The sequence below is a fragment of the Mauremys mutica genome, chromosome 2 (assembly GCF_020497125.1).
Source record: "Mauremys mutica isolate MM-2020 ecotype Southern chromosome 2, ASM2049712v1, whole genome shotgun sequence".
NCBI lineage: Eukaryota > Metazoa > Chordata > Testudines > Geoemydidae > Mauremys > Mauremys mutica.
Window position 1 is genome coordinate 3,080,158 of NC_059073.1, and position 27,806 is coordinate 3,107,963.

Consider the following 27,806-nt stretch of genomic DNA (forward strand, 5'->3'; position numbering starts at 1 on the left):
TCTCCATCCCCAGGGACGGGAGAAGCACAGAGTTCCCAGCAATCTGGAGGGAGGTTTTAAAGCTGTCAGGTTGCACGAGCTCAGGAACTGTGGCTGCCTGCAGATGGCACTGCCCTGCCACAGGCGAGGGCGGCGAAGGCTGCTCGGCCCTAATCCCAACACAGACAGGTGTGGTTTAGCCTCCTGGGCTCTAGGACCTCCAGGTACCAGTCCCGATTTTGACACTGATGCTATGGGAGAGTCACCTCCGCTCTGTGCCTCGAGTCCTTATCCCTGGGTTGGGGATGGGGACAGGGACTGACCTGCCTCGTGCGGAGGGAGGGCCCAGGGACTAACCAGGTAGTTAACCCATAAAGTGCCTTCCATACTCCTAGTGCTGCACCCTGCTGCTGTCACCGTAACAGGGCAACTCTGGGCCTGTTCCCTGCTCCCCAAATCTCTCTGGGTTTGTCCACAGACAAGGCACAGCGTTGGCTTCTGAGGGTCTCAGGGTCTGGAATAGGGAGACAGAGTTTTCCTACTGGAACAAAGCTGCCTCCCCTTCTGCTAAGATCTCTGTTCTCCCCTCGGCTCTGGGCTTGATCTGGATCTGAGCACTGAAGCGCTGCCCTTTATCCAGTGTCAGCTGTAGAAGTCCTGGGGTTGAATCCATTTTCCATAATACAGCTGCAGAGGCCGCTTTGGATGGGTTAATTAAGACAAAGATCCATACTACTCACGTCATCCTCTGCAGGTTTTGAAAGATTCCCTTTATTGAGTCAGGAGAGCTAGTCAGCGCCTGGGCACCCCCTGTGACAAACCCCAGTGCAGGAAACATTTCTTCCGGGCGAATGCGGCATGGGCAGCACATGGCCCTTGCCCCAGGGAGGCTCCAAGCAGGCATAGAACATTGGCAAAGCGAGCTCAGGAGTTGGAAGGAGCAGAGAAGCTGAGGCTGGGGTCGAGCTGTCTGGAAATGCCCTGTCAGAGGGGAAAGGCCCCTTTACTTCTGGCTGCTCCACTGAAAAGTGCATGTTGCAAACCCAAGTTTGAATAAACAAACCCTCATGAAAATTCGCCTCGTGATTCCTCAGCTCCTGGCTAGATTCCACAGAGCTCAGCTCGAGGGCAGCTGTCAGGCAGGAAGGGGGACTTTGAAAACAACATACTACTGTGTTTGTGAGTGAGTCTAGTGCTTGTAACGGGAGGGACACAATATCCCAGCTAAGGACTCACATAGGATTGGATCACTCAGGAACGATTGCACCTGGAGAAACTAAATCTAATCGACTAGACGAGTGCAGGCCAATGCTGTGCACCCCTCTGCTGCTCGTCAATACACCACACTCCCACCAAGTCCCCATGATCTTCCAGTTCTGACTTTCACCCAGCTCTGCTGCTGCTACTCCTCAGTCCAGATCCACAGTCTCCCCCGCCACTCCAGTCCAGGGTTAGCCCACCCATGGCTCAGCTCCTGCACCTCAACTCTGACCTGCATAAATATTGGAATTCCAGTTCTAGAACTATCCTGAGCAGAAACTCTAAAGAGAAGATCCAGCCCTTCCTCCCTTACCCTAGCGTACGCTGAGTGCTTATCCTTCCCACAGTGGTCACGATGCGCTGATTGGTCCAGGAGCATCACAGGGATTGCACGTTACCCTGAGATTCCCTAAGGTTATTCCGTACGATTCCCGCATGACCCTGAGCACTGTACAAATCAGGGACCCAATATCCCGGACAACCTGGGAGACAAATAACATGGTATTCCACAGCAAGCAGCTAGTGGACAGTCCTGCGTAAAAGGGGGTGATAATAAAGAGAAGACTCACTAAGACCTTTGAACTGCAAAGAATGCTGGGAACTTCACCACACAATTAGAGGGACAGAATTCCAGTGCTCACAGAGACAGAATGAGTGGAGACAAAGGACTGAAAAGTGCTATTTGCAAAACAAAACAAAACTGGGATCAGAGTGATAAAATGAAATATAATTAGTCCATCCCCACTTTCAGCAAACAGAGCCCCGTGTCTGGGTCTGGGATGCATCTGCTGAGGAGCTGCATGTAGGTGAGGTTCTCGTGGGTGTTGGGGTCGAAGAAGCCCTTGGTGTCGTCGCTGGGGTCAGAGAGGATCCGGTTCATCTCTTCGTCGAAGTAGCCCCGCTTGTAAGCCACCTCCACGGGGAGGCGGTGACTGTGCACGGGGTCGATGATGCCGCCGGTGGCGATCTGGGCCTCCAGCAGGCGGATGCCGTGGTCCTTGACTATCAGGTCTCTCTTCATGGCCTGGAAGAGGGAGATCTTGTTGCCTGTGTAGGGGTCAGTGTATCCGGTCACTGCTCTCTCTGCAGAGAGCAGCTTCTCGTGAATCTCACGGCCCACCAGGCCGGCGGAGACGGCTTCATCGACGGACAGCTTCTCGTTCTTCAGCGGGTCAGTGATAAAGCCGCTGGCAGCCTGCGCCTCCAGCAGCACCAGCGCGGTGCCCGGCCTCAGAATCCCCTTCCCCATGGCCTGGTAGATGCTCATCTTCTCTGTCTTGGACGGGTCCGTGTTGGACGGCACAAGGACTCCGGCGATGCAGCTAGTTCCTTCGAGGTATCTCTTTACGGAATCCATTTCCGTGATCTCCTGCACCGTCTTGGTGCCCTGGGTGAGTTCAGTCAGCGTGTTCTGGTCAATAATGTCAGAGCTGAACAGCTCTGAGGCAGTCACCTGCCTCCTGAGGCCTGAGAACTTCACTTTGCTGCTTCTCTCTTCTGTCTCCTCAACGATGGTGGTGAGGATTCTGACCAGCTCCTCCAGAGTCACCGTCCCTGCTCGGTACTGCTCCAGGAGCTCCTGCCTTTTCTCTTCCGAGAGGTATTTGGAGAAGAGAAGTTCCCACACGGAGACCTTTCGCCCTTGGAACTCGCCGACCGATACATCGACGGTCGCGAGCCGGAGAGTCTTTTCCGCTTGTTGGTCCTGTGGAGAAGGGGCGCTGGCAGCTCTCCCGGATGTTCTCTCCTCTCGGCAGGGGCCTTCCACGCCTCCGGGCTGTTGGCCGCTCTTTTTCTCTCTCTCGGTGATGAGGGTGGTGACGACGGTGATCATTTCTTGAATGGTTAGCGTCCCTGCTTTGTACTTCTTTAGAAGCTCTTGTCTTTTCTCTTCAAGGACGTATTTGGAGAAGAGCAGATCCCACACAGAGACCTTTCGCCCTTGGAACTCGCCCCCCGGCCCGTCGACTGTCGTAGTCTTCAAGGCCTTCTCCCGTTTTTCGTCTCTCTGCGAACGGGCAGCCTCGGCGTTCTGTGACGTTGCCCGTTGCGTGCTCGGACTTTTCACGTGCCTGGGCTCTCTGCTGCTCTTTTGCTCTGCCTCGGTGATGAGGGCGGTGATGATGGTTGTCATTTCCTGAATGGTTAGCGTCCCCGCTTTGTACTTCCTCAGAAGCTCCTGCCTTTTTTGGTCAGGGACGTATCTGGAGAAGAGAAGCTCCCACACGGTCACGTTCTGCCCCTGGAAGAGTCCCACGCTGACGCTGGCAGGGGCAGACTGTAAGGAGATTCGTGTTTTTTCATCTAGCTGGAAGAGCACGGAGCCTTTGTGCATCAGCTGAAGCATCAGGAGCCCCGTGTCTGGGTCTGGGACGCATCTGCTGAGGAGCTGCATGTAGGTGAGGTTCTCGTGCGTGTTGGGGTCGAAGAAGCCCTTGGTGTCGTCGCTGGGGTCAGAGAGGATCCGGTTCATCTCTTCGTCGAAGTAGCCCCGCTTGTAAGCCACCTCCACGGGGAGGCGGTGACTGTGCACGGGGTCGATGATGCCGCCGGTGGCGATCTGGGCCTCCAGCAGGCGGATGCCGTGGTCCTTGACTATCAGGTCTCTCTTCATGGCCTGGAAGAGGGAGATCTTGTTGCCTGTGTAGGGGTCAGTGTATCCGGTCACTGCTCTCTCTGCAGAGAGCAGCTTCTCGTGAATCTCACGGCCCACCAGGCCGGCGGAGACGGCTTCATCGACGGACAGCTTCTCGTTCTTCAGCGGGTCAGTGATAAAGCCGCTGGCAGCCTGCGCCTCCAGCAGCACCAGCGCGGTGCCCGGCCTCAGAATCCCCTTCCCCATGGCCTGGTAGATGCTCATCTTCTCTGTCTTGGACGGGTCCGTGTTGGACGGCACAAGGACTCCGGCGATGCAGCTAGTTCCTTCGAGGTATCTCTTTACGGAATCCATTTCCGTGATCTCCTGCACCGTCTTGGTGCCCTGGGTGAGTTCAGTCAGCGTGTTCTGGTCAATAATGTCAGAGCTGAACAGCTCTGAGGCAGTCACCTGCCTCCTGAGGCCTGAGAACTTCACTTTGCTGCTTCTCTCTTCTGTCTCCTCAACGATGGTGGTGAGGATTCTGACCAGCTCCTCCAGAGTCACCGTCCCTGCTCGGTACTGCTCCAGGAGCTCCTGCCTTTTCTCTTCCGAGAGGTATTTGGAGAAGAGAAGTTCCCACACGGAGACCTTTCGCCCTTGGAACTCGCCGACCGATACATCGACGGTCGCGAGCCGGAGAGTCTTTTCCGCTTGTTGGTCCTGTGGAGAAGGGGCGCTGGCAGCTCTCCCGGATGTTCTCTCCTCTCGGCAGGGGCCTTCCACGCCTCCGGGCTGTTGGCCGCTCTTTTTCTCTCTCTCGGTGATGAGGGTGGTGACGACGGTGATCATTTCTTGAATGGTTAGCGTCCCTGCTTTGTACTTCTTTAGAAGCTCTTGTCTTTTCTCTTCAAGGACGTATTTGGAGAAGAGCAGATCCCACACAGAGACCTTTCGCCCTTGGAACTCGCCCCCCGGCCCGTCGACTGTCGTAGTCTTCAAGGCCTTCTCCCGTTTTTCGTCTCTCTGCGAACGGGCAGCCTCGGCGTTCTGTGACGTTGCCCGTTGCGTGCTCGGACTTTTCACGTGCCTGGGCTCTCTGCTGCTCTTTTGCTCTGCCTCGGTGATGAGGGCGGTGATGATGGTTGTCATTTCCTGAATGGTTAGCGTCCCCGCTTTGTACTTCCTCAGAAGCTCCTGCCTTTTTTGGTCAGGGACGTATCTGGAGAAGAGAAGCTCCCACACGGTCACGTTCTGCCCCTGGAAGAGTCCCACGCTGACGCTGGCAGGGGCAGACTGTAAGGAGATTCGTGTTTTTTCATCTAGCTGGAAGAGCACGGAGCCTTTGTGCATCAGCTGAAGCATCAGGAGCCCCGTGTCTGGGTCTGGGACGCATCTGCTGAGGAGCTGCATGTAGGTGAGGTTCTCGTGCGTGTTGGGGTCGAAGAAGCCCTTGGTGTCGTCGCTGGGGTCAGAGAGGATCCGGTTCATCTCTTCGTCGAAGTAGCCCCGCTTGTAAGCCACCTCCACGGGGAGGCGGTGACTGTGCACGGGGTCGATGATGCCGCCGGTGGCGATCTGGGCCTCCAGCAGGCGGATGCCGTGGTCCTTGACTATCAGGTCTCTCTTCATGGCCTGGAAGAGGGAGATCTTGTTGCCTGTGTAGGGGTCAGTGTATCCGGTCACTGCTCTCTCTGCAGAGAGCAGCTTCTCGTGAATCTCACGGCCCACCAGGCCGGCGGAGACGGCTTCATCGACGGACAGCTTCTCGTTCTTCAGCGGGTCAGTGATAAAGCCGCTGGCAGCCTGCGCCTCCAGCAGCACCAGCGCGGTGCCCGGCCTCAGAATCCCCTTCCCCATGGCCTGGTAGATGCTCATCTTCTCTGTCTTGGACGGGTCCGTGTTGGACGGCACAAGGACTCCGGCGATGCAGCTAGTTCCTTCGAGGTATCTCTTTACGGAATCCATTTCCGTGATCTCCTGCACCGTCTTGGTGCCCTGGGTGAGTTCAGTCAGCGTGTTCTGGTCAATAATGTCAGAGCTGAACAGCTCTGAGGCAGTCACCTGCCTCCTGAGGCCTGAGAACTTCACTTTGCTGCTTCTCTCTTCTGTCTCCTCAACGATGGTGGTGAGGATTCTGACCAGCTCCTCCAGAGTCACCGTCCCTGCTCGGTACTGCTCCAGGAGCTCCTGCCTTTTCTCTTCCGAGAGGTATTTGGAGAAGAGAAGTTCCCACACGGAGACCTTTCGCCCTTGGAACTCGCCGACCGATACATCGACGGTCGCGAGCCGGAGAGTCTTTTCCGCTTGTTGGTCCTGTGGAGAAGGGGCGCTGGCAGCTCTCCCGGATGTTCTCTCCTCTCGGCAGGGGCCTTCCACGCCTCCGGGCTGTTGGCCGCTCTTTTTCTCTCTCTCGGTGATGAGGGTGGTGACGACGGTGATCATTTCTTGAATGGTTAGCGTCCCTGCTTTGTACTTCTTTAGAAGCTCTTGTCTTTTCTCTTCAAGGACGTATTTGGAGAAGAGCAGATCCCACACAGAGACCTTTCGCCCTTGGAACTCGCCCCCCGGCCCGTCGACTGTCGTAGTCTTCAAGGCCTTCTCCCGTTTTTCGTCTCTCTGCGAACGGGCAGCCTCGGCGTTCTGTGACGTTGCCCGTTGCGTGCTCGGACTTTTCACGTGCCTGGGCTCTCTGCTGCTCTTTTGCTCTGCCTCGGTGATGAGGGCGGTGATGATGGTTGTCATTTCCTGAATGGTTAGCGTCCCCGCTTTGTACTTCCTCAGAAGCTCCTGCCTTTTTTGGTCAGGGACGTATCTGGAGAAGAGAAGCTCCCACACGGTCACGTTCTGCCCCTGGAAGAGTCCCACGCTGACGCTGGCAGGGGCAGACTGTAAGGAGATTCGTGTTTTTTCATCTAGCTGGAAGAGCACGGAGCCTTTGTGCATCAGCTGAAGCATCAGGAGCCCCGTGTCTGGGTCTGGGACGCATCTGCTGAGGAGCTGCATGTAGGTGAGGTTCTCGTGCGTGTTGGGGTCGAAGAAGCCCTTGGTGTCGTCGCTGGGGTCAGAGAGGATCCGGTTCATCTCTTCGTCGAAGTAGCCCCGCTTGTAAGCCACCTCCACGGGGAGGCGGTGACTGTGCACGGGGTCGATGATGCCGCCGGTGGCGATCTGGGCCTCCAGCAGGCGGATGCCGTGGTCCTTGACTATCAGGTCTCTCTTCATGGCCTGGAAGAGGGAGATCTTGTTGCCTGTGTAGGGGTCAGTGTATCCGGTCACTGCTCTCTCTGCAGAGAGCAGCTTCTCGTGAATCTCACGGCCCACCAGGCCGGCGGAGACGGCTTCATCGACGGACAGCTTCTCGTTCTTCAGCGGGTCAGTGATAAAGCCGCTGGCAGCCTGCGCCTCCAGCAGCACCAGCGCGGTGCCCGGCCTCAGAATCCCCTTCCCCATGGCCTGGTAGATGCTCATCTTCTCTGTCTTGGACGGGTCCGTGTTGGACGGCACAAGGACTCCGGCGATGCAGCTAGTTCCTTCGAGGTATCTCTTTACGGAATCCATTTCCGTGATCTCCTGCACCGTCTTGGTGCCCTGGGTGAGTTCAGTCAGCGTGTTCTGGTCAATAATGTCAGAGCTGAACAGCTCTGAGGCAGTCACCTGCCTCCTGAGGCCTGAGAACTTCACTTTGCTGCTTCTCTCTTCTGTCTCCTCAACGATGGTGGTGAGGATTCTGACCAGCTCCTCCAGAGTCACCGTCCCTGCTCGGTACTGCTCCAGGAGCTCCTGCCTTTTCTCTTCCGAGAGGTATTTGGAGAAGAGAAGTTCCCACACGGAGACCTTTCGCCCTTGGAACTCGCCGACCGATACATCGACGGTCGCGAGCCGGAGAGTCTTTTCCGCTTGTTGGTCCTGTGGAGAAGGGGCGCTGGCAGCTCTCCCGGATGTTCTCTCCTCTCGGCAGGGGCCTTCCACGCCTCCGGGCTGTTGGCCGCTCTTTTTCTCTCTCTCGGTGATGAGGGTGGTGACGACGGTGATCATTTCTTGAATGGTTAGCGTCCCTGCTTTGTACTTCTTTAGAAGCTCTTGTCTTTTCTCTTCAAGGACGTATTTGGAGAAGAGCAGATCCCACACAGAGACCTTTCGCCCTTGGAACTCGCCCCCCGGCCCGTCGACTGTCGTAGTCTTCAAGGCCTTCTCCCGTTTTTCGTCTCTCTGCGAACGGGCAGCCTCGGCGTTCTGTGACGTTGCCCGTTGCGTGCTCGGACTTTTCACGTGCCTGGGCTCTCTGCTGCTCTTTTGCTCTGCCTCGGTGATGAGGGCGGTGATGATGGTTGTCATTTCCTGAATGGTTAGCGTCCCCGCTTTGTACTTCCTCAGAAGCTCCTGCCTTTTTTGGTCAGGGACGTATCTGGAGAAGAGAAGCTCCCACACGGTCACGTTCTGCCCCTGGAAGAGTCCCACGCTGACGCTGGCAGGGGCAGACTGTAAGGAGATTCGTGTTTTTTCATCTAGCTGGAAGAGCACGGAGCCTTTGTGCATCAGCTGAAGCATCAGGAGCCCCGTGTCTGGGTCTGGGACGCATCTGCTGAGGAGCTGCATGTAGGTGAGGTTCTCGTGCGTGTTGGGGTCGAAGAAGCCCTTGGTGTCGTCGCTGGGGTCAGAGAGGATCCGGTTCATCTCTTCGTCGAAGTAGCCCCGCTTGTAAGCCACCTCCACGGGGAGGCGGTGACTGTGCACGGGGTCGATGATGCCGCCGGTGGCGATCTGGGCCTCCAGCAGGCGGATGCCGTGGTCCTTGACTATCAGGTCTCTCTTCATGGCCTGGAAGAGGGAGATCTTGTTGCCTGTGTAGGGGTCAGTGTATCCGGTCACTGCTCTCTCTGCAGAGAGCAGCTTCTCGTGAATCTCACGGCCCACCAGGCCGGCGGAGACGGCTTCATCGACGGACAGCTTCTCGTTCTTCAGCGGGTCAGTGATAAAGCCGCTGGCAGCCTGCGCCTCCAGCAGCACCAGCGCGGTGCCCGGCCTCAGAATCCCCTTCCCCATGGCCTGGTAGATGCTCATCTTCTCTGTCTTGGACGGGTCCGTGTTGGACGGCACAAGGACTCCGGCGATGCAGCTAGTTCCTTCGAGGTATCTCTTTACGGAATCCATTTCCGTGATCTCCTGCACCGTCTTGGTGCCCTGGGTGAGTTCAGTCAGCGTGTTCTGGTCAATAATGTCAGAGCTGAACAGCTCTGAGGCAGTCACCTGCCTCCTGAGGCCTGAGAACTTCACTTTGCTGCTTCTCTCTTCTGTCTCCTCAACGATGGTGGTGAGGATTCTGACCAGCTCCTCCAGAGTCACCGTCCCTGCTCGGTACTGCTCCAGGAGCTCCTGCCTTTTCTCTTCCGAGAGGTATTTGGAGAAGAGAAGTTCCCACACGGAGACCTTTCGCCCTTGGAACTCGCCGACCGATACATCGACGGTCGCGAGCCGGAGAGTCTTTTCCGCTTGTTGGTCCTGTGGAGAAGGGGCGCTGGCAGCTCTCCCGGATGTTCTCTCCTCTCGGCAGGGGCCTTCCACGCCTCCGGGCTGTTGGCCGCTCTTTTTCTCTCTCTCGGTGATGAGGGTGGTGACGACGGTGATCATTTCTTGAATGGTTAGCGTCCCTGCTTTGTACTTCTTTAGAAGCTCTTGTCTTTTCTCTTCAAGGACGTATTTGGAGAAGAGCAGATCCCACACAGAGACCTTTCGCCCTTGGAACTCGCCCCCCGGCCCGTCGACTGTCGTAGTCTTCAAGGCCTTCTCCCGTTTTTCGTCTCTCTGCGAACGGGCAGCCTCGGCGTTCTGTGACGTTGCCCGTTGCGTGCTCGGACTTTTCACGTGCCTGGGCTCTCTGCTGCTCTTTTGCTCTGCCTCGGTGATGAGGGCGGTGATGATGGTTGTCATTTCCTGAATGGTTAGCGTCCCCGCTTTGTACTTCCTCAGAAGCTCCTGCCTTTTTTGGTCAGGGACGTATCTGGAGAAGAGAAGCTCCCACACGGTCACGTTCTGCCCCTGGAAGAGTCCCACGCTGACGCTGGCAGGGGCAGACTGTAAGGAGATTCGTGTTTTTTCATCTAGCTGGAAGAGCACGGAGCCTTTGTGCATCAGCTGAAGCATCAGGAGCCCCGTGTCTGGGTCTGGGACGCATCTGCTGAGGAGCTGCATGTAGGTGAGGTTCTCGTGCGTGTTGGGGTCGAAGAAGCCCTTGGTGTCGTCGCTGGGGTCAGAGAGGATCCGGTTCATCTCTTCGTCGAAGTAGCCCCGCTTGTAAGCCACCTCCACGGGGAGGCGGTGACTGTGCACGGGGTCGATGATGCCGCCGGTGGCGATCTGGGCCTCCAGCAGGCGGATGCCGTGGTCCTTGACTATCAGGTCTCTCTTCATGGCCTGGAAGAGGGAGATCTTGTTGCCTGTGTAGGGGTCAGTGTATCCGGTCACTGCTCTCTCTGCAGAGAGCAGCTTCTCGTGAATCTCACGGCCCACCAGGCCGGCGGAGACGGCTTCATCGACGGACAGCTTCTCGTTCTTCAGCGGGTCAGTGATAAAGCCGCTGGCAGCCTGCGCCTCCAGCAGCACCAGCGCGGTGCCCGGCCTCAGAATCCCCTTCCCCATGGCCTGGTAGATGCTCATCTTCTCTGTCTTGGACGGGTCCGTGTTGGACGGCACAAGGACTCCGGCGATGCAGCTAGTTCCTTCGAGGTATCTCTTTACGGAATCCATTTCCGTGATCTCCTGCACCGTCTTGGTGCCCTGGGTGAGTTCAGTCAGCGTGTTCTGGTCAATAATGTCAGAGCTGAACAGCTCTGAGGCAGTCACCTGCCTCCTGAGGCCTGAGAACTTCACTTTGCTGCTTCTCTCTTCTGTCTCCTCAACGATGGTGGTGAGGATTCTGACCAGCTCCTCCAGAGTCACCGTCCCTGCTCGGTACTGCTCCAGGAGCTCCTGCCTTTTCTCTTCCGAGAGGTATTTGGAGAAGAGAAGTTCCCACACGGAGACCTTTCGCCCTTGGAACTCGCCGACCGATACATCGACGGTCGCGAGCCGGAGAGTCTTTTCCGCTTGTTGGTCCTGTGGAGAAGGGGCGCTGGCAGCTCTCCCGGATGTTCTCTCCTCTCGGCAGGGGCCTTCCACGCCTCCGGGCTGTTGGCCGCTCTTTTTCTCTCTCTCGGTGATGAGGGTGGTGACGACGGTGATCATTTCTTGAATGGTTAGCGTCCCTGCTTTGTACTTCTTTAGAAGCTCTTGTCTTTTCTCTTCAAGGACGTATTTGGAGAAGAGCAGATCCCACACAGAGACCTTTCGCCCTTGGAACTCGCCCCCCGGCCCGTCGACTGTCGTAGTCTTCAAGGCCTTCTCCCGTTTTTCGTCTCTCTGCGAACGGGCAGCCTCGGCGTTCTGTGACGTTGCCCGTTGCGTGCTCGGACTTTTCACGTGCCTGGGCTCTCTGCTGCTCTTTTGCTCTGCCTCGGTGATGAGGGCGGTGATGATGGTTGTCATTTCCTGAATGGTTAGCGTCCCCGCTTTGTACTTCCTCAGAAGCTCCTGCCTTTTTTGGTCAGGGACGTATCTGGAGAAGAGAAGCTCCCACACGGTCACGTTCTGCCCCTGGAAGAGTCCCACGCTGACGCTGGCAGGGGCAGACTGTAAGGAGATTCGTGTTTTTTCATCTAGCTGGAAGAGCACGGAGCCTTTGTGCATCAGCTGAAGCATCAGGAGCCCCGTGTCTGGGTCTGGGACGCATCTGCTGAGGAGCTGCATGTAGGTGAGGTTCTCGTGCGTGTTGGGGTCGAAGAAGCCCTTGGTGTCGTCGCTGGGGTCAGAGAGGATCCGGTTCATCTCTTCGTCGAAGTAGCCCCGCTTGTAAGCCACCTCCACGGGGAGGCGGTGACTGTGCACGGGGTCGATGATGCCGCCGGTGGCGATCTGGGCCTCCAGCAGGCGGATGCCGTGGTCCTTGACTATCAGGTCTCTCTTCATGGCCTGGAAGAGGGAGATCTTGTTGCCTGTGTAGGGGTCAGTGTATCCGGTCACTGCTCTCTCTGCAGAGAGCAGCTTCTCGTGAATCTCACGGCCCACCAGGCCGGCGGAGACGGCTTCATCGACGGACAGCTTCTCGTTCTTCAGCGGGTCAGTGATAAAGCCGCTGGCAGCCTGCGCCTCCAGCAGCACCAGCGCGGTGCCCGGCCTCAGAATCCCCTTCCCCATGGCCTGGTAGATGCTCATCTTCTCTGTCTTGGACGGGTCCGTGTTGGACGGCACAAGGACTCCGGCGATGCAGCTAGTTCCTTCGAGGTATCTCTTTACGGAATCCATTTCCGTGATCTCCTGCACCGTCTTGGTGCCCTGGGTGAGTTCAGTCAGCGTGTTCTGGTCAATAATGTCAGAGCTGAACAGCTCTGAGGCAGTCACCTGCCTCCTGAGGCCTGAGAACTTCACTTTGCTGCTTCTCTCTTCTGTCTCCTCAACGATGGTGGTGAGGATTCTGACCAGCTCCTCCAGAGTCACCGTCCCTGCTCGGTACTGCTCCAGGAGCTCCTGCCTTTTCTCTTCCGAGAGGTATTTGGAGAAGAGAAGTTCCCACACGGAGACCTTTCGCCCTTGGAACTCGCCGACCGATACATCGACGGTCGCGAGCCGGAGAGTCTTTTCCGCTTGTTGGTCCTGTGGAGAAGGGGCGCTGGCAGCTCTCCCGGATGTTCTCTCCTCTCGGCAGGGGCCTTCCACGCCTCCGGGCTGTTGGCCGCTCTTTTTCTCTCTCTCGGTGATGAGGGTGGTGACGACGGTGATCATTTCTTGAATGGTTAGCGTCCCTGCTTTGTACTTCTTTAGAAGCTCTTGTCTTTTCTCTTCAAGGACGTATTTGGAGAAGAGCAGATCCCACACAGAGACCTTTCGCCCTTGGAACTCGCCCCCCGGCCCGTCGACTGTCGTAGTCTTCAAGGCCTTCTCCCGTTTTTCGTCTCTCTGCGAACGGGCAGCCTCGGCGTTCTGTGACGTTGCCCGTTGCGTGCTCGGACTTTTCACGTGCCTGGGCTCTCTGCTGCTCTTTTGCTCTGCCTCGGTGATGAGGGCGGTGATGATGGTTGTCATTTCCTGAATGGTTAGCGTCCCCGCTTTGTACTTCCTCAGAAGCTCCTGCCTTTTTTGGTCAGGGACGTATCTGGAGAAGAGAAGCTCCCACACGGTCACGTTCTGCCCCTGGAAGAGTCCCACGCTGACGCTGGCAGGGGCAGACTGTAAGGAGATTCGTGTTTTTTCATCTAGCTGGAAGAGCACGGAGCCTTTGTGCATCAGCTGAAGCATCAGGAGCCCCGTGTCTGGGTCTGGGACGCATCTGCTGAGGAGCTGCATGTAGGTGAGGTTCTCGTGCGTGTTGGGGTCGAAGAAGCCCTTGGTGTCGTCGCTGGGGTCAGAGAGGATCCGGTTCATCTCTTCGTCGAAGTAGCCCCGCTTGTAAGCCACCTCCACGGGGAGGCGGTGACTGTGCACGGGGTCGATGATGCCGCCGGTGGCGATCTGGGCCTCCAGCAGGCGGATGCCGTGGTCCTTGACTATCAGGTCTCTCTTCATGGCCTGGAAGAGGGAGATCTTGTTGCCTGTGTAGGGGTCAGTGTATCCGGTCACTGCTCTCTCTGCAGAGAGCAGCTTCTCGTGAATCTCACGGCCCACCAGGCCGGCGGAGACGGCTTCATCGACGGACAGCTTCTCGTTCTTCAGCGGGTCAGTGATAAAGCCGCTGGCAGCCTGCGCCTCCAGCAGCACCAGCGCGGTGCCCGGCCTCAGAATCCCCTTCCCCATGGCCTGGTAGATGCTCATCTTCTCTGTCTTGGACGGGTCCGTGTTGGACGGCACAAGGACTCCGGCGATGCAGCTAGTTCCTTCGAGGTATCTCTTTACGGAATCCATTTCCGTGATCTCCTGCACCGTCTTGGTGCCCTGGGTGAGTTCAGTCAGCGTGTTCTGGTCAATAATGTCAGAGCTGAACAGCTCTGAGGCAGTCACCTGCCTCCTGAGGCCTGAGAACTTCACTTTGCTGCTTCTCTCTTCTGTCTCCTCAACGATGGTGGTGAGGATTCTGACCAGCTCCTCCAGAGTCACCGTCCCTGCTCGGTACTGCTCCAGGAGCTCCTGCCTTTTCTCTTCCGAGAGGTATTTGGAGAAGAGAAGTTCCCACACGGAGACCTTTCGCCCTTGGAACTCGCCGACCGATACATCGACGGTCGCGAGCCGGAGAGTCTTTTCCGCTTGTTGGTCCTGTGGAGAAGGGGCGCTGGCAGCTCTCCCGGATGTTCTCTCCTCTCGGCAGGGGCCTTCCACGCCTCCGGGCTGTTGGCCGCTCTTTTTCTCTCTCTCGGTGATGAGGGTGGTGACGACGGTGATCATTTCTTGAATGGTTAGCGTCCCTGCTTTGTACTTCTTTAGAAGCTCTTGTCTTTTCTCTTCAAGGACGTATTTGGAGAAGAGCAGATCCCACACAGAGACCTTTCGCCCTTGGAACTCGCCCCCCGGCCCGTCGACTGTCGTAGTCTTCAAGGCCTTCTCCCGTTTTTCGTCTCTCTGCGAACGGGCAGCCTCGGCGTTCTGTGACGTTGCCCGTTGCGTGCTCGGACTTTTCACGTGCCTGGGCTCTCTGCTGCTCTTTTGCTCTGCCTCGGTGATGAGGGCGGTGATGATGGTTGTCATTTCCTGAATGGTTAGCGTCCCCGCTTTGTACTTCCTCAGAAGCTCCTGCCTTTTTTGGTCAGGGACGTATCTGGAGAAGAGAAGCTCCCACACGGTCACGTTCTGCCCCTGGAAGAGTCCCACGCTGACGCTGGCAGGGGCAGACTGTAAGGAGATTCGTGTTTTTTCATCTAGCTGGAAGAGCACGGAGCCTTTGTGCATCAGCTGAAGCATCAGGAGCCCCGTGTCTGGGTCTGGGACGCATCTGCTGAGGAGCTGCATGTAGGTGAGGTTCTCGTGCGTGTTGGGGTCGAAGAAGCCCTTGGTGTCGTCGCTGGGGTCAGAGAGGATCCGGTTCATCTCTTCGTCGAAGTAGCCCCGCTTGTAAGCCACCTCCACGGGGAGGCGGTGACTGTGCACGGGGTCGATGATGCCGCCGGTGGCGATCTGGGCCTCCAGCAGGCGGATGCCGTGGTCCTTGACTATCAGGTCTCTCTTCATGGCCTGGAAGAGGGAGATCTTGTTGCCTGTGTAGGGGTCAGTGTATCCGGTCACTGCTCTCTCTGCAGAGAGCAGCTTCTCGTGAATCTCACGGCCCACCAGGCCGGCGGAGACGGCTTCATCGACGGACAGCTTCTCGTTCTTCAGCGGGTCAGTGATAAAGCCGCTGGCAGCCTGCGCCTCCAGCAGCACCAGCGCGGTGCCCGGCCTCAGAATCCCCTTCCCCATGGCCTGGTAGATGCTCATCTTCTCTGTCTTGGACGGGTCCGTGTTGGACGGCACAAGGACTCCGGCGATGCAGCTAGTTCCTTCGAGGTATCTCTTTACGGAATCCATTTCCGTGATCTCCTGCACCGTCTTGGTGCCCTGGGTGAGTTCAGTCAGCGTGTTCTGGTCAATAATGTCAGAGCTGAACAGCTCTGAGGCAGTCACCTGCCTCCTGAGGCCTGAGAACTTCACTTTGCTGCTTCTCTCTTCTGTCTCCTCAACGATGGTGGTGAGGATTCTGACCAGCTCCTCCAGAGTCACCGTCCCTGCTCGGTACTGCTCCAGGAGCTCCTGCCTTTTCTCTTCCGAGAGGTATTTGGAGAAGAGAAGTTCCCACACGGAGACCTTTCGCCCTTGGAACTCGCCGACCGATACATCGACGGTCGCGAGCCGGAGAGTCTTTTCCGCTTGTTGGTCCTGTGGAGAAGGGGCGCTGGCAGCTCTCCCGGATGTTCTCTCCTCTCGGCAGGGGCCTTCCACGCCTCCGGGCTGTTGGCCGCTCTTTTTCTCTCTCTCGGTGATGAGGGTGGTGACGACGGTGATCATTTCTTGAATGGTTAGCGTCCCTGCTTTGTACTTCTTTAGAAGCTCTTGTCTTTTCTCTTCAAGGACGTATTTGGAGAAGAGCAGATCCCACACAGAGACCTTTCGCCCTTGGAACTCGCCCCCCGGCCCGTCGACTGTCGTAGTCTTCAAGGCCTTCTCCCGTTTTTCGTCTCTCTGCGAACGGGCAGCCTCGGCGTTCTGTGACGTTGCCCGTTGCGTGCTCGGACTTTTCACGTGCCTGGGCTCTCTGCTGCTCTTTTGCTCTGCCTCGGTGATGAGGGCGGTGATGATGGTTGTCATTTCCTGAATGGTTAGCGTCCCCGCTTTGTACTTCCTCAGAAGCTCCTGCCTTTTTTGGTCAGGGACGTATCTGGAGAAGAGAAGCTCCCACACGGTCACGTTCTGCCCCTGGAAGAGTCCCACGCTGACGCTGGCAGGGGCAGACTGTAAGGAGATTCGTGTTTTTTCATCTAGCTGGAAGAGCACGGAGCCTTTGTGCATCAGCTGAAGCATCAGGAGCCCCGTGTCTGGGTCTGGGACGCATCTGCTGAGGAGCTGCATGTAGGTGAGGTTCTCGTGCGTGTTGGGGTCGAAGAAGCCCTTGGTGTCGTCGCTGGGGTCAGAGAGGATCCGGTTCATCTCTTCGTCGAAGTAGCCCCGCTTGTAAGCCATCTCCACGGGGAGGCGGTGACTGTGCACGGGGTCGATGATGCCGCCGGTGGCGATCTGGGCCTCCAGCAGGCGGATGCCGTGGTCCTTGACTATCAGGTCTCTCTTCATGGCCTGGAAGAGGGAGATCTTGTTGCCTGTGTAGGGGTCAGTGTATCCGGTCACTGCTCTCTCTGCAGAGAGCAGCTTCTCGTGAATCTCACGGCCCACCAGGCCGGCGGAGACGGCTTCATCGACGGACAGCTTCTCGTTCTTCAGAGGGTCAGTGATAAAGCCGCTGGCAGCCTGCGCCTCCAGCAGCACCAGCGCGGTGCCCGGCCTCAGAATCCCCTTCCCCATGGCCTGGTAGATGCTCATCTTCTCTGTCTTGGACGGGTCCGTGTTGGACGGCACAAGGACTCCGGCGATGCAGCTAGTTCCTTCGAGGTATCTCTTTACGGAATCCATTTCCGTGATCTCCTGCACCGTCTTGGTGCCCTGGGTGAGTTCAGTCAGCGTGTTCTGGTCAATAATGTCAGAGCTGAACAGCTCTGAGGCAGTCACCTGCCTCCTGAGGCCTGAGAACTTCACTTTGCTGCTTCTCTCTTCTGTCTCCTCAACGATGGTGGTGAGGATTCTGACCAGCTCCTCCAGAGTCACCGTCCCTGCTCGGTACTGCTCCAGGAGCTCCTGCCTTTTCTCTTCCGAGAGGTATTTGGAGAAGAGAAGTTCCCACACGGAGACCTTTCGCCCTTGGAACTCGCCGACCGATACATCGACGGTCGCGAGCCGGAGAGTCTTTTCCGCTTGTTGGTCCTGTGGAGAAGGGGCGCTGGCAGCTCTCCCGGATGTTCTCTCCTCTCGGCAGGGGCCTTCCACGCCTCCGGGCTGTTGGCCGCTCTTTTTCTCTCTCTCGGTGATGAGGGTGGTGACGACGGTGATCATTTCTTGAATGGTTAGCGTCCCTGCTTTGTACTTCTTTAGAAGCTCTTGTCTTTTCTCTTCAAGGACGTATTTGGAGAAGAGCAGATCCCACACAGAGACCTTTCGCCCTTGGAACTCGCCCCCCGGCCCGTCGACTGTCGTAGTCTTCAAGGCCTTCTCCCGTTTTTCGTCTCTCTGCGAACGGGCAGCCTCGGCGTTCTGTGACGTTGCCCGTTGCGTGCTCGGACTTTTCACGTGCCTGGGCTCTCTGCTGCTCTTTTGCTCTGCCTCGGTGATGAGGGCGGTGATGATGGTTGTCATTTCCTGAATGGTTAGCGTCCCCGCTTTGTACTTCCTCAGAAGCTCCTGCCTTTTTTGGTCAGGGACGTATCTGGAGAAGAGAAGCTCCCACACGGTCACGTTCTGCCCCTGGAAGAGTCCCACGCTGACGCTGGCAGGGGCAGACTGTAAGGAGATTCGTGTTTTTTCATCTAGCTGGAAGAGCACGGAGCCTTTGTGCATCAGCTGAAGCATCAGGAGCCCCGTGTCTGGGTCTGGGACGCATCTGCTGAGGAGCTGCATGTAGGTGAGGTTCTCGTGCGTGTTGGGGTCGAAGAAGCCCTTGGTGTCGTCGCTGGGGTGAGAGAGGATCCGGTTCATCTCTTCGTCGAAGTAGCCCCGCTTGTAAGCCACCTCCACGGGGAGGCGGTGACTGTGCACGGGGTCGATGATGCCGCCGGTGGCGATCTGGGCCTCCAGCAGGCGGATGCCGTGGTCCTTGACTATCAGGTCTCTCTTCATGGCCTGGAAGAGGGAGATCTTGTTGCCTGTGTAGGGGTCAGTGTATCCGGTCACTGCTCTCTCTGCAGAGAGCAGCTTCTCGTGAATCTCACGGCCCACCAGGCCGGCGGAGACGGCTTCATCGACGGACAGCTTCTCGTTCTTCAGCGGGTCAGTGATAAAGCCGCTGGCAGCCTGCGCCTCCAGCAGCACCAGCGCGGTGCCCGGCCTCAGAATCCCCTTCCCCATGGCCTGGTAGATGCTCATCTTCTCTGTCTTGGACGGGTCCGTGTTGGATGGCACAAGGACTCCGGCGATGCAGCTAGTTCCTTCGAGGTATCTCTTTACAGAATCCATCTTTGCTATATCTTTTGCAGTCTGTTTTCCTTCGTCTAGATTTACCATTGTGTCTTTTGTAATTATCTGTGCATTGAATAGTTCTGATGCAGTGACTTGTTGTCTTATTCCCTGGAACCATATATCTTGTCTGCTCCTCTCTTTTTCATGTATAATGGTTAAGATTGTATCAGTGATCTTTTGTAGGATAGCTGTGCATTCTTTTTTGTATTGTTTTACCAATTCCTTCCTCTGTTCCTCACTTATATAGTCAGAACACAGAAGTTCCCATAGAGATGGAGTATGTCCTTCGTATTTCCGTACTGGTACTTGAACCATGGTTAATAACATTGTGTTTTTTGTTTGCTCATCAATGTAGAAATAGTCTTCCTTCTTTTCTGTTATCTGGAGCAGGCACAGTCCTGTGTCTGGGTCTTTGCTACATCTCTGCAGGAGCTGGGCATAACTGAGTTTTTCATGGGTGTTAGGATCCATAAATCTTCTGTTGCCATGTTCTGGATCAGAAAGAAGAAGAAATGTGTCATCGTCCAAATATCCCCGCTTGTAAGCCACCTCCACGGGGAGGCGGTGACTGTGCACGGGGTCGATGATGCCGCCGGTGGCGATCTGGGCCTCCAGCAGCGGGATGCCGTGGTCCTTGACTATCAGGTCTCTCTTCATGGCCTGGAAGAGGGAGATCTTGTTGCCTGTGTAGGGGTCAGTGTATCCGGTCACTGCTCTCTCTGCAGAGAGCAGCTTCTCGTGAATCTCACGGCCCACCAGGCCGGTGGAGACGGCTTCATCGACGGACAGCTTCTCGTTCTTCAGCGGGTCAGTGATAAAGCCGCTGGCAGCCTGCGCCTCCAGCAGTACCAGCGCTGATTCTGGTTTTAGGAAACCCCTCTCTAGGGCATGGTAGATGCTCATCTTCTCTTTCTTGGCTGGCAGCAGAACTCCAGCAATGCCGCCCGTTCCTTCCAGATACCTCTTGACAGAGTCCATTTGTGTCAGTTTATGGACTGTGAGAGTTCCTTTTTGCAGATTGTCCAGTGTTGTCTTGTCAATGATCTCAGCGTTGAATAACTCTGACACAGATACATGTCCTCTGAGTCCTTTAACCTGAAGGGCTTGGGTTCTGAGTTCCATTTCCTCAATGATGGTGGTGATAACTGTGATGAGCTGTTCTATTGTCAGAGTTTCACATTTATATTGCTTCACCAGTTCTTTTCTTTTCTGTTCTGAGATGTACTGAGAGCAGAGCAGGTCCCAGAGGGACACAGTTTGGCCTTTGAACTTCCCAACTTGCATTTTAATGGGTTTTGAGTGTAAAAATTGTTTCATTGACTCATCGATATAGAAGTATGTCCCCCCATGCTTTACTATTTGGAGCATGTACAGTCCAGTCTCAGGGTCTTGCACACATCTCTCCAGGAGCTGCATGTAGGTGAGGTTCTCCTGCGTGTTGGGGTCGAAGAAGCCCTTGGTGTCGTCGCTGGGGTCAGAGAGGATCCGGTTCATCTCTTCGTCGAAGTAGCCCCGCTTGTAAGCCACCTCCACGGGGAGGCGGTGACTGTGCACGGGGTCGATGATGCCGCCGGTGGCGATCTGGGCCTCCAGCAGGCGGATGCCGTGGCTCTTGAGGATCAGCCCCTGGTTCATGGCTTCGAAGAGGGAGATTTGGCCTTTTGTGCAGGGGTCAGTGTATCCAGTCACTGCTCTCTCTGCTGACAGCAGCTTCTCATAGACCTGTTGTCCAATGAGCCCAGCAGCGAGTGCCTCCTCCACTGACAGCCTCTTGTTCTTCACCGGGTCAATAACAAACCCGGTGGCAGCCTGTGCCTCCAGCAACACCAGCGCAGTGCCCGGCCTCAGCATTCCTCTCGTCATAGCCTGGTAGATGCTCATCTTCTCATTGGCTGGCTGTACTAGGACTCCAGCTATGAAGTTACCCCCCTCCAGGTATCTCCGGACGGAGTCCATCTCCGTGACTTCTTTGACAGTTTTCTGTCCCTGCTTGAGTTCATCCAGGGTTTTCTTGTCTATCAGCTGAGACTGGAAGAGGTCGCTGGCAGACACCTGCTTCCGCAGGCCCTTGAACGTGAACCTCTTGCCTTGCTTCTCAGTTTCTTCAATGATTGTGGTAACGGTGGTGATGATTTCTTGCAGGGCCACAGCATTCTCCTGTTTGTATAGTTCCACCAGCTCTCTCTGCTTGCAGTCTGTGATGTACTCGGAGTTGAGAAGGTCCCAGACGGAAACTGTCTGCCCTTTGAACCGTCCTACTGCAACACAGACTGTCACAGATTTCAGCACCTCCATGGTTTGTTTGTCCACATAGAATGCTGCAGTTTCAGACAGAGGTAGCAGCCAGAGGTCTGTCCCAGCATCAGGGACACACCTGTCTTTCAGCTGCTGGTAGGTCAAGTTTTCCTTTGTGTTTGGATCAAAGAAGACTTTGGTGTTGTCAGTGGGCTGGGATAGGGCCTGGTTCATTTCTTCATCATAAAAGCCGTGCATGTAGGCAGCAGGAAGAGGAAGATGATGATGGTGGATGGGATCGATGACCCCTCCTGTAGCCAGCTGGGCCTCTATTAAGCGAACACCATCGCTCATGGGAATGAGGCCTTTCCTGATTGCTTGACAGACTGAGATTGAGTTCCCCGTGTATGGGTCTGTGTAACCGGTCACTGCTCTCTCTGCTAGAAGCAGCTTCTCCATGAGTTCCTCACCGACAATGGCTGCTTTGACCGCCTCCTCCACACCAAGTTTCTGGTTTGTTACTGGGTCTATAACAGCTCCTGTAGCTGCTTGAGCCTCTAGCAACAACACCCCTGTCCCTGGCAGGAGGAGATTGTTTTTCATTGCTTGGTAAATGCTCATCCTCTTCTTGGAGGCCTGTATGAAAATCCCAGCAATGCTCCCCGTGCCCTGTAAGTATCTCTTCACGCTCTCCATCTCGCCTACTTCTCTGGCTGTTCGTGTTCCCTGAGCCAGATCCTCGAACGTCTTCTCGGTAATGATGCCAGCATCGAGCAGCCAGACGGCAGGCACGCTGCCCCTGAGGCCTTCGAAGGTGATGTGGGTATGGGCTTTCATCTCTATTTCCTCAACAAGCTTCAGGACAAGAGTGACCAGCTGCCAGACAGACACGTCCTCAGACCGGTACTTCTCCACAAAGTCATTTCTCTGCTCCTCAGTGAAGTAGCCAGAGTGGATCAGCTCCCAGAGGGAGACTCCTTTCTCCTTCACCATGGTCTCCTTGAATAGCTGCTGGATCTGTTCATCCGTGCGGACAGGCATCGCTGTCTGTGGCAAAGGCAGCAAGTGGAGGCCAGAGTTTTTGTCCTTCTGGCAGCGTGCGATGAGCTGAGCGTAGGTCACAGGCTCCTTGCTGTTGGGAACGCAGTAGACCCTGGTATTGTCAGAGGCACTAGAGAGGGTTTTGCTCATGTCCTCATCCAAGTAGCCTTGTTTCTGGGCAAATTCCACAGGGACATAGTGGCCGCGGTGGGGGTCAATGATGCCTCCTGTGGCAATCTGGGCTTCCATGAGCTGAACAGCCTGTTTGTTGGTGATGAGGCCCTTCTTCATGGCTTGGAAGATGGAGATCTTTTCCCCAGTGAAAGGGTCTTTATAGCCCATTACGGCTCCTTCCGCGTGCTGCAGTTTCTCATGGAGTTCTGGCCCAATAACCCCTTCCCTTACAGCTTCATCAACGCACAGCTTCTGGTTGTTCACTGGGTCAATGACGAAACCAGTAGCGGCCTGGGCCTCAAGCAGTGGGAGAGCCACCCCTGGCATCACAATCTTCTGCTTCATGGCTTCATAGATGCTCATTCTCTGGTTTGATGGCTGGAGCACAATCCCCCCGATGCTGCCAGAGCCATAGAGGTATTTATGGACAGAGTCCATGCGCAGGACATCCTCCGGGCTCACGGCTCCCTCCAGCACCCTCTCAAATAGGGCCTTGTCTATGATGCCAGTTTCTAGCAGGTGGTAGGCCGTGACGCTGCCTCTCATGGCTGGGAATTTGATGTGGGCCCATTTTTTCATCTCTTCCTCCAACATGAGTCTGATCTGCTCCAGAGTGAGCTTCCGCAGCTGGTAGTGATTAAATATCTCCCGCCGCTTTCCCTCGCTGAAATACTCAGAATTCAACAGGTCCCACACGGAGACCCTTTCTCCTCGGAATCTCCCGTACTTCACGAGGAGCCAGGTGCTCCTGAAGGCTTGTTTGGTGGTGTCATCGATGAACTGGCGCTTCTTGCTGTTCAGAGGGAGGAGGCAGAGTCCGGTGGAGGGCTCTGTGATGCACTTCTCCTTCAGCTGCAAGTACGTGAGGTTCTCGTGCGTGTTGGGGTCGAAGAAGCCCTTGGTGTCATCGCTGGGGTCAGAGAGGATCAGGTTCATCTTCTTGTCGAAGTAGCCTCGCTTGTAAGCCACCTCCACAGGGATTCGGTGACTGTGCATGGGATCGATGATGCCGCCGGTGGCGATCTGGGCCTCCAGCAGGCGGATGCCGTGGTCTTTGACAATGTGGCCTTTGCTCATGGCCTGGAAGAGGGAAATCTTGTTGCCAGTGTAGGGGTCTTTGTAGCCAGTGACTGCTTTCTCTGCTGCCAGCAGCTTGTTGTAAATATCTGGGCCGATGATGTTGGCTCGCAGAGCCTCCTCCACAGAATATTTCTTGTTAGCAGCTGGGTCGATGATGAATCCAGTGGCAGCCTGTGCCTCGAGGAGGATGAGGGACGTCCCTGGCATTAGAAGGCCTTTCCTCTTTGCCTGGTAGATACTGATTTTCTCCTGGGAATCGGGCAGCAGCAGCCCACTGATACTGCCTGTCCCTTCCAGGTACTTCCTGACTGTGTCCATGCCGACAACTTCTCTGGCTGATGTCTCCCCTTGGCTCAGCTTCTCAAACAAATCCCTGTTGATGATTTCAGCACTCAAGAGCTGGCTAGGGGTCACCTTGTGCCTCAGGCCTTCAAAGGTGATATTGGCAGTGGAAGCCATTTGCTGAACGGCGGTGCTGACGGTCTTAGCCAGTTCCTGCATGGAGAGAGTCGCGGTGAGGCACTGCTGGGTAAGTGTGGCCCTTTGCTCACTTGTGAAGTAGTCTGAGAAGAGGAGTTTCCAGAGCGACACCGACTTCCCCTTGAATTTGCCACAGGCTACAGGTACTGTTGTGTTTTCCAAAGCCATTCGGGTCCTGTGGTCAATGAAGGACTGCACGCCCCGAGACCCTTCCCCATCATCTCCGAAGAGTGGCAGCAGGCAGAGACCGGTGTCTGGGTCAGTGACGCACCTCTCCAATAACTCTGCATACATCAGGGTCTCCTTCGTGTTGGGGTCGAAGAACCCTTTGATGTCATGGGTGGGATGGAAGAGGAGCTGCTTCATGTCTTCATCGAGGTAGCCCCGTTGGCAGGCCATCTCCACTGGGACACGGTGATTGTGGACTGGATCGATGAGGCCACCAGTGGCCAGCTGGGCCTCTAGTAGGTAAGTCCCCTGGTCCCTGGCAACGAGCCCCTTACTCATGGCTTGAAACAGAGAGAGCAGCTCCCCAGTGCAGGGGTCTCGGTACCCAGTGGCGGCTCTCTCAGCGGACGACAGCTTCTCATAGAGCTCTGGCCCAACCACACCAGCCTTGACAGCATCATCAGCTGAGAGTCTCTGGGTCTTGGTGGGCTCTGTCAGGCAGGCGGTGGCAGCCTGGGCCTGCAGGAGGGCCAGTGCTGTGCCTGGCATGAGGAGATGCTCTGTCAGCGCCTGGTACAGACTCTTCCTTTCTCCAGTAGGCAGTACGGCAACACCTGCAATGCTTCCCGTGCCCTCCAGGTACTGCTTGACATGGTCCATCTCTGCTACCTCCTGGACAGAGACTCGGCCTTCCTGGAGGGCCCTGAATGTTTCCATGTCGATGATGCTGGAGCTGAGCAGCTCACTGCTGCTCACTCTCCCTCTCAGCCCCGGGAAGGTGATTTTCAGAGGCAAGAGGAGGAGCCCTGTGGTCGGATCGATGATGCACCGTTTCTTAAGCTCCCGATAGGTGACCCTCTCGCTGGTGTTTGGGTCAAGAAACCCTCTGGCAGCAGCAGAGCTGGGGTCAGAGAGGAGCTGGCTCATCTCGTCACCAAAGTGTCCCTGCTCGTAGGTAACCTCCATGGGGACGCGGTGGCTGGTGACTGGATCCACAAGGCCCCCTGTGGCGATCTGGACCTCCAGCAAACGGGCACCCTGCTCCCGCCCAAGCAGCTCTTTTTGGATGGCTTGATAGAGCGAGATCTTCTCATCCGTGTAGGGGTCCATGAAGCCAGTTGCTGCTCTCTCTGCAGACAGCAGCTTTTCTTTCAGCTCCAGGCCTACCAGCCCCAATCTCACAGCCTCTGCCACGGAGAGCTGCTTGTTCCCCACCGGGTCAATGAGGAAGCCTGTGGCTGCCTGAGCCTCCAGAAGAGCAAGTGCTGGCTCAGACATCAGGAAATGCTCTCTGGTGGCATCATAAAAACTCATTGTCTTCTTGGAAGCCTCCACATACACCCCAGCAATGGTCCCAGTCCCCGGCTGGGCCTCTCTGACACTGTGTGGCTCCACATCCGTCTGTCCCTGCTTGCCAGGCTGCATGACCTGATGGAAGTGACTTCCTCCTGGGATGTCTTCTGGGTGAGCTGTGGGGGTGGCATGTCCATTCACTGCCTGCTTGTGCGCCATGCCGGCTGCCACACTCCGCTCCGGTGGGGCCTCGCTCAGCTCCTGGGGCAGCGCCCGCGTCTCTGTGGAGAGAAAAGAGGCTCCATGAGACATGGTACGTGTGGACAAGAGAAGCATCTCTGCAGACACAATGCCAGGAACTGGACTAGAGGCAGGGAGCGGAACCAGTGCAGCTCCCTGGGCTGGGGGCATCCAGGCAACAGTGAGAGTGAGATGAGAAATGCCAGAGGCAAGACTCCCCCCTGCAGGCTGGATTAGCAGCAGAAGGCCCCTAAACATGGCGGGGCCACCCCTTCCCCCTGAAGCCCCACCCCTTCCCCTGAGGCCACGCCCCTTTCCCTGAAGCCCTTCCCCCTGAGCCCCCACCCTCGCACGGCACATGCTGGCCCAGTGCACTGCCGTGCCTGCCGTGCGAGGAGCCCATTGGGAGTGTCCGTGCGCCCGCAAGGCCATTGCCTGTGTGGAGGCACCCGTTCCCCGCAAGCCCTGCTCCTGTGTAGCCACCAGCGTGGCCAGAGAAGTGACACGGAGCGGCCTAGAGGTGTCAGAGACGAGCGGGAAGGGGCTCACTGACCCCCCTTTGCCCTGTACAAGCAGCAGCCTGAGGCTGAGACTCCAACCGTCTCTCCCTGATGGGAGGGTGGGGATGGAGAGTACAGCAGCACCGGGGGGGAAGCCAGCTGGAAACCCCCTGGAGCGGGAAGCGCTGGAGGCTGCGTGCTTTGAGGTGGCTGGGGGAGGGTTCTGGGGGAGGGAATGGGCCGGAGTGGGTTCCCATGAGTGTGCGGAATCAGGGCAGGGCCGGATGCTGGCGGCTCAGTGACATTCCAGCCTGGGCTGTACTTGCAGGCCCAGGTCACTGCACTGGGGATTTGTGCTCTCCCCGTTGGCCCTGGGGCAGTGGCTGCCTTGTTTGCAGGAGCCAGTGCCGAGTCTGGGGGATTCGCAGCTGAGCAGCAGCCTGCCCAGGGTTAGCGTGGCGCTGTCTGGTACGGAGCTGGGCTTTGCAAGGGGGCATCCCTGGGAGGCTGGCGTCCTGGCCAGTGTCCCGGGGACAGCGCTGGGGCAGCTGCCCCTGCTGCCTCTCCTCTGTGCCCAGCAGCACCAGCTCCAGTTGTGCCTCCCCGGCTGCAGCTGCTGCTCAGTGGACAGGGGGCGAGCGGCGGGAGCTGGCGCTGCTGGGGGACGGGCAGCGGGAGCTGGCGCTGCTGGGGGACGGGCAGCCTGCGAGACGGGGTCCAGTCACTATGCTGGGGGTCTGAACGAGCTCTCCTCTGCCATCCAGTGATGAATTGCGGGAAGAAACCTCAGGAACCCCAGTATTTGCATGGGTGCCCTACTGTGGCGAGGTGACCAGCAGCCCAAAGTGCCCGGTTTGGGTTTAAGCTTCCCTTTAGCTCAGGAGCAAGGCAGTTATTTTCCTGGGTGGGTGAGTATGGGCAGCGGAACTGCACTGAATGGGCCCAAGGGGGGGTCACCCGGATGAACCACACGCACTAAGCGGGAAGTGATGCCGAAGCCAAGGGACAGACAGAGCGGTTGAGCTGGTTCCTGGCTGGTGCCGTGCCCGCTGACCAGCGCCACCTGAGAATCCTGGCGCTTTCTCGGATGGCCAGAGCTGGACCCACCGATCAGCTGGCCGGGGCGTGGGGTGGAGGGGTGACCCGAGACCTGGGCTGGGGGACAGACAAGGTAGACGAGGCGATGGACAGCCAGCCCGTGGCATCGCAGTTAGACGCAGCAGTGACGGCGCAGCGACAGTGCTGGGGGCAGAGCCCGCAGCCACAGTGGAGGCACCGCTCAACCACCAGCCCCCTCAGGGGAAAGAGGTGACCCCTGGGACTGCTGCCCCCGCCCCCTGGATCCTGGGACTTCAGCCAGCCAATGCTGAGTGGGTGCCGCCGTGGGAAAGGGACATTTGGCTGTTGGGCTGTCACCCAGCAGGGTGGGAAACTGAGGCAAAAGACACTGCCTGTGACACCACGGGGCGGGCGTTTAGGGGGTTTCCATACTTTGGCATTGTTGGTGTTTGCCCAAACGAATGCCGGGTTCCCTCTCCCTTTTAGTAACAGTTACTCTGTTACCCGCAGACCCAGCGCTGCCTCTGAGGGACGCCCGGGGCTTGGTCGCTAGGTCTCTGGCTCGGGGCTCGAGCCGGTTCTGTTCTGTAATGTTAAGCGGATCCCTAGATATTGAACCCAGCGCGATACTGCCAACACCACCTGGCAGACGGGCTACACATGCGGGCAGAGAAAGGCAGACGCCCTGTGGGTTGGGGGTGGAAGGAGAGGAGGCTCTGAAAGAGCAGGGCAAGGCTGGCGTACACGTTCATGGGGATGGAGTCAGGGCCGCCCCTTGCCAGCCCCGGCAGGGTTTTATCTGGGTGTGAGGGGACTGTTGCCCCCTTACTAACATTCAGGGGGGGGTTGGTTGCTAGCTCCCAGCACTAAAAGGGGAGGGGTCGAGGGGAAATCAGGAACCTGAGACTGACAGTCCCCAGGAACAATGGGGAGAGGCCAATGCTCCAGGTCAGCCTGATTGACAGGGCGGGCAGGATAATGAGGGAGACAGGAGGCCAGGGGGGTCC

General features: G+C 56.9%; 1 protein-coding gene across 1 annotated transcript; it reads right to left on the reverse strand.

The window, feature by feature from the left end:
• Positions 1-751: 751 nt before the first annotated feature.
• Positions 752-25,643, reverse strand: EPPK1 (epiplakin 1). Its single transcript, XM_045007789.1, has 2 exons — positions 25,586-25,643; positions 752-25,281 (listed from the first exon to the last, which is right to left on the reverse strand). Exons 1-2 carry the CDS (start codon positions 25,641-25,643, stop codon positions 1,970-1,972), a joined length of 23,370 nt encoding a protein of 7,789 aa, XP_044863724.1. The 3' UTR covers positions 752-1,969.
• Between the last annotated feature and the right edge of the window lie 2,163 nt (positions 25,644-27,806).

Excerpts from the sequence above, each read along its gene's own strand:
- EPPK1 (XM_045007789.1), bottom strand. The coding sequence starts at position 25,643 with ATGGGCTCCTCGCACGGCAGGCACGGCAGTGCACTGGGCCAGCATGTG. Across the intron at positions 25,282-25,585 it reads CCAGCATGTGCCGTGCGAGG|AGACGCGGGCGCTGCCCCAG; the intron begins GTGGGGGCTCAG and ends TTCTCTCCACAG.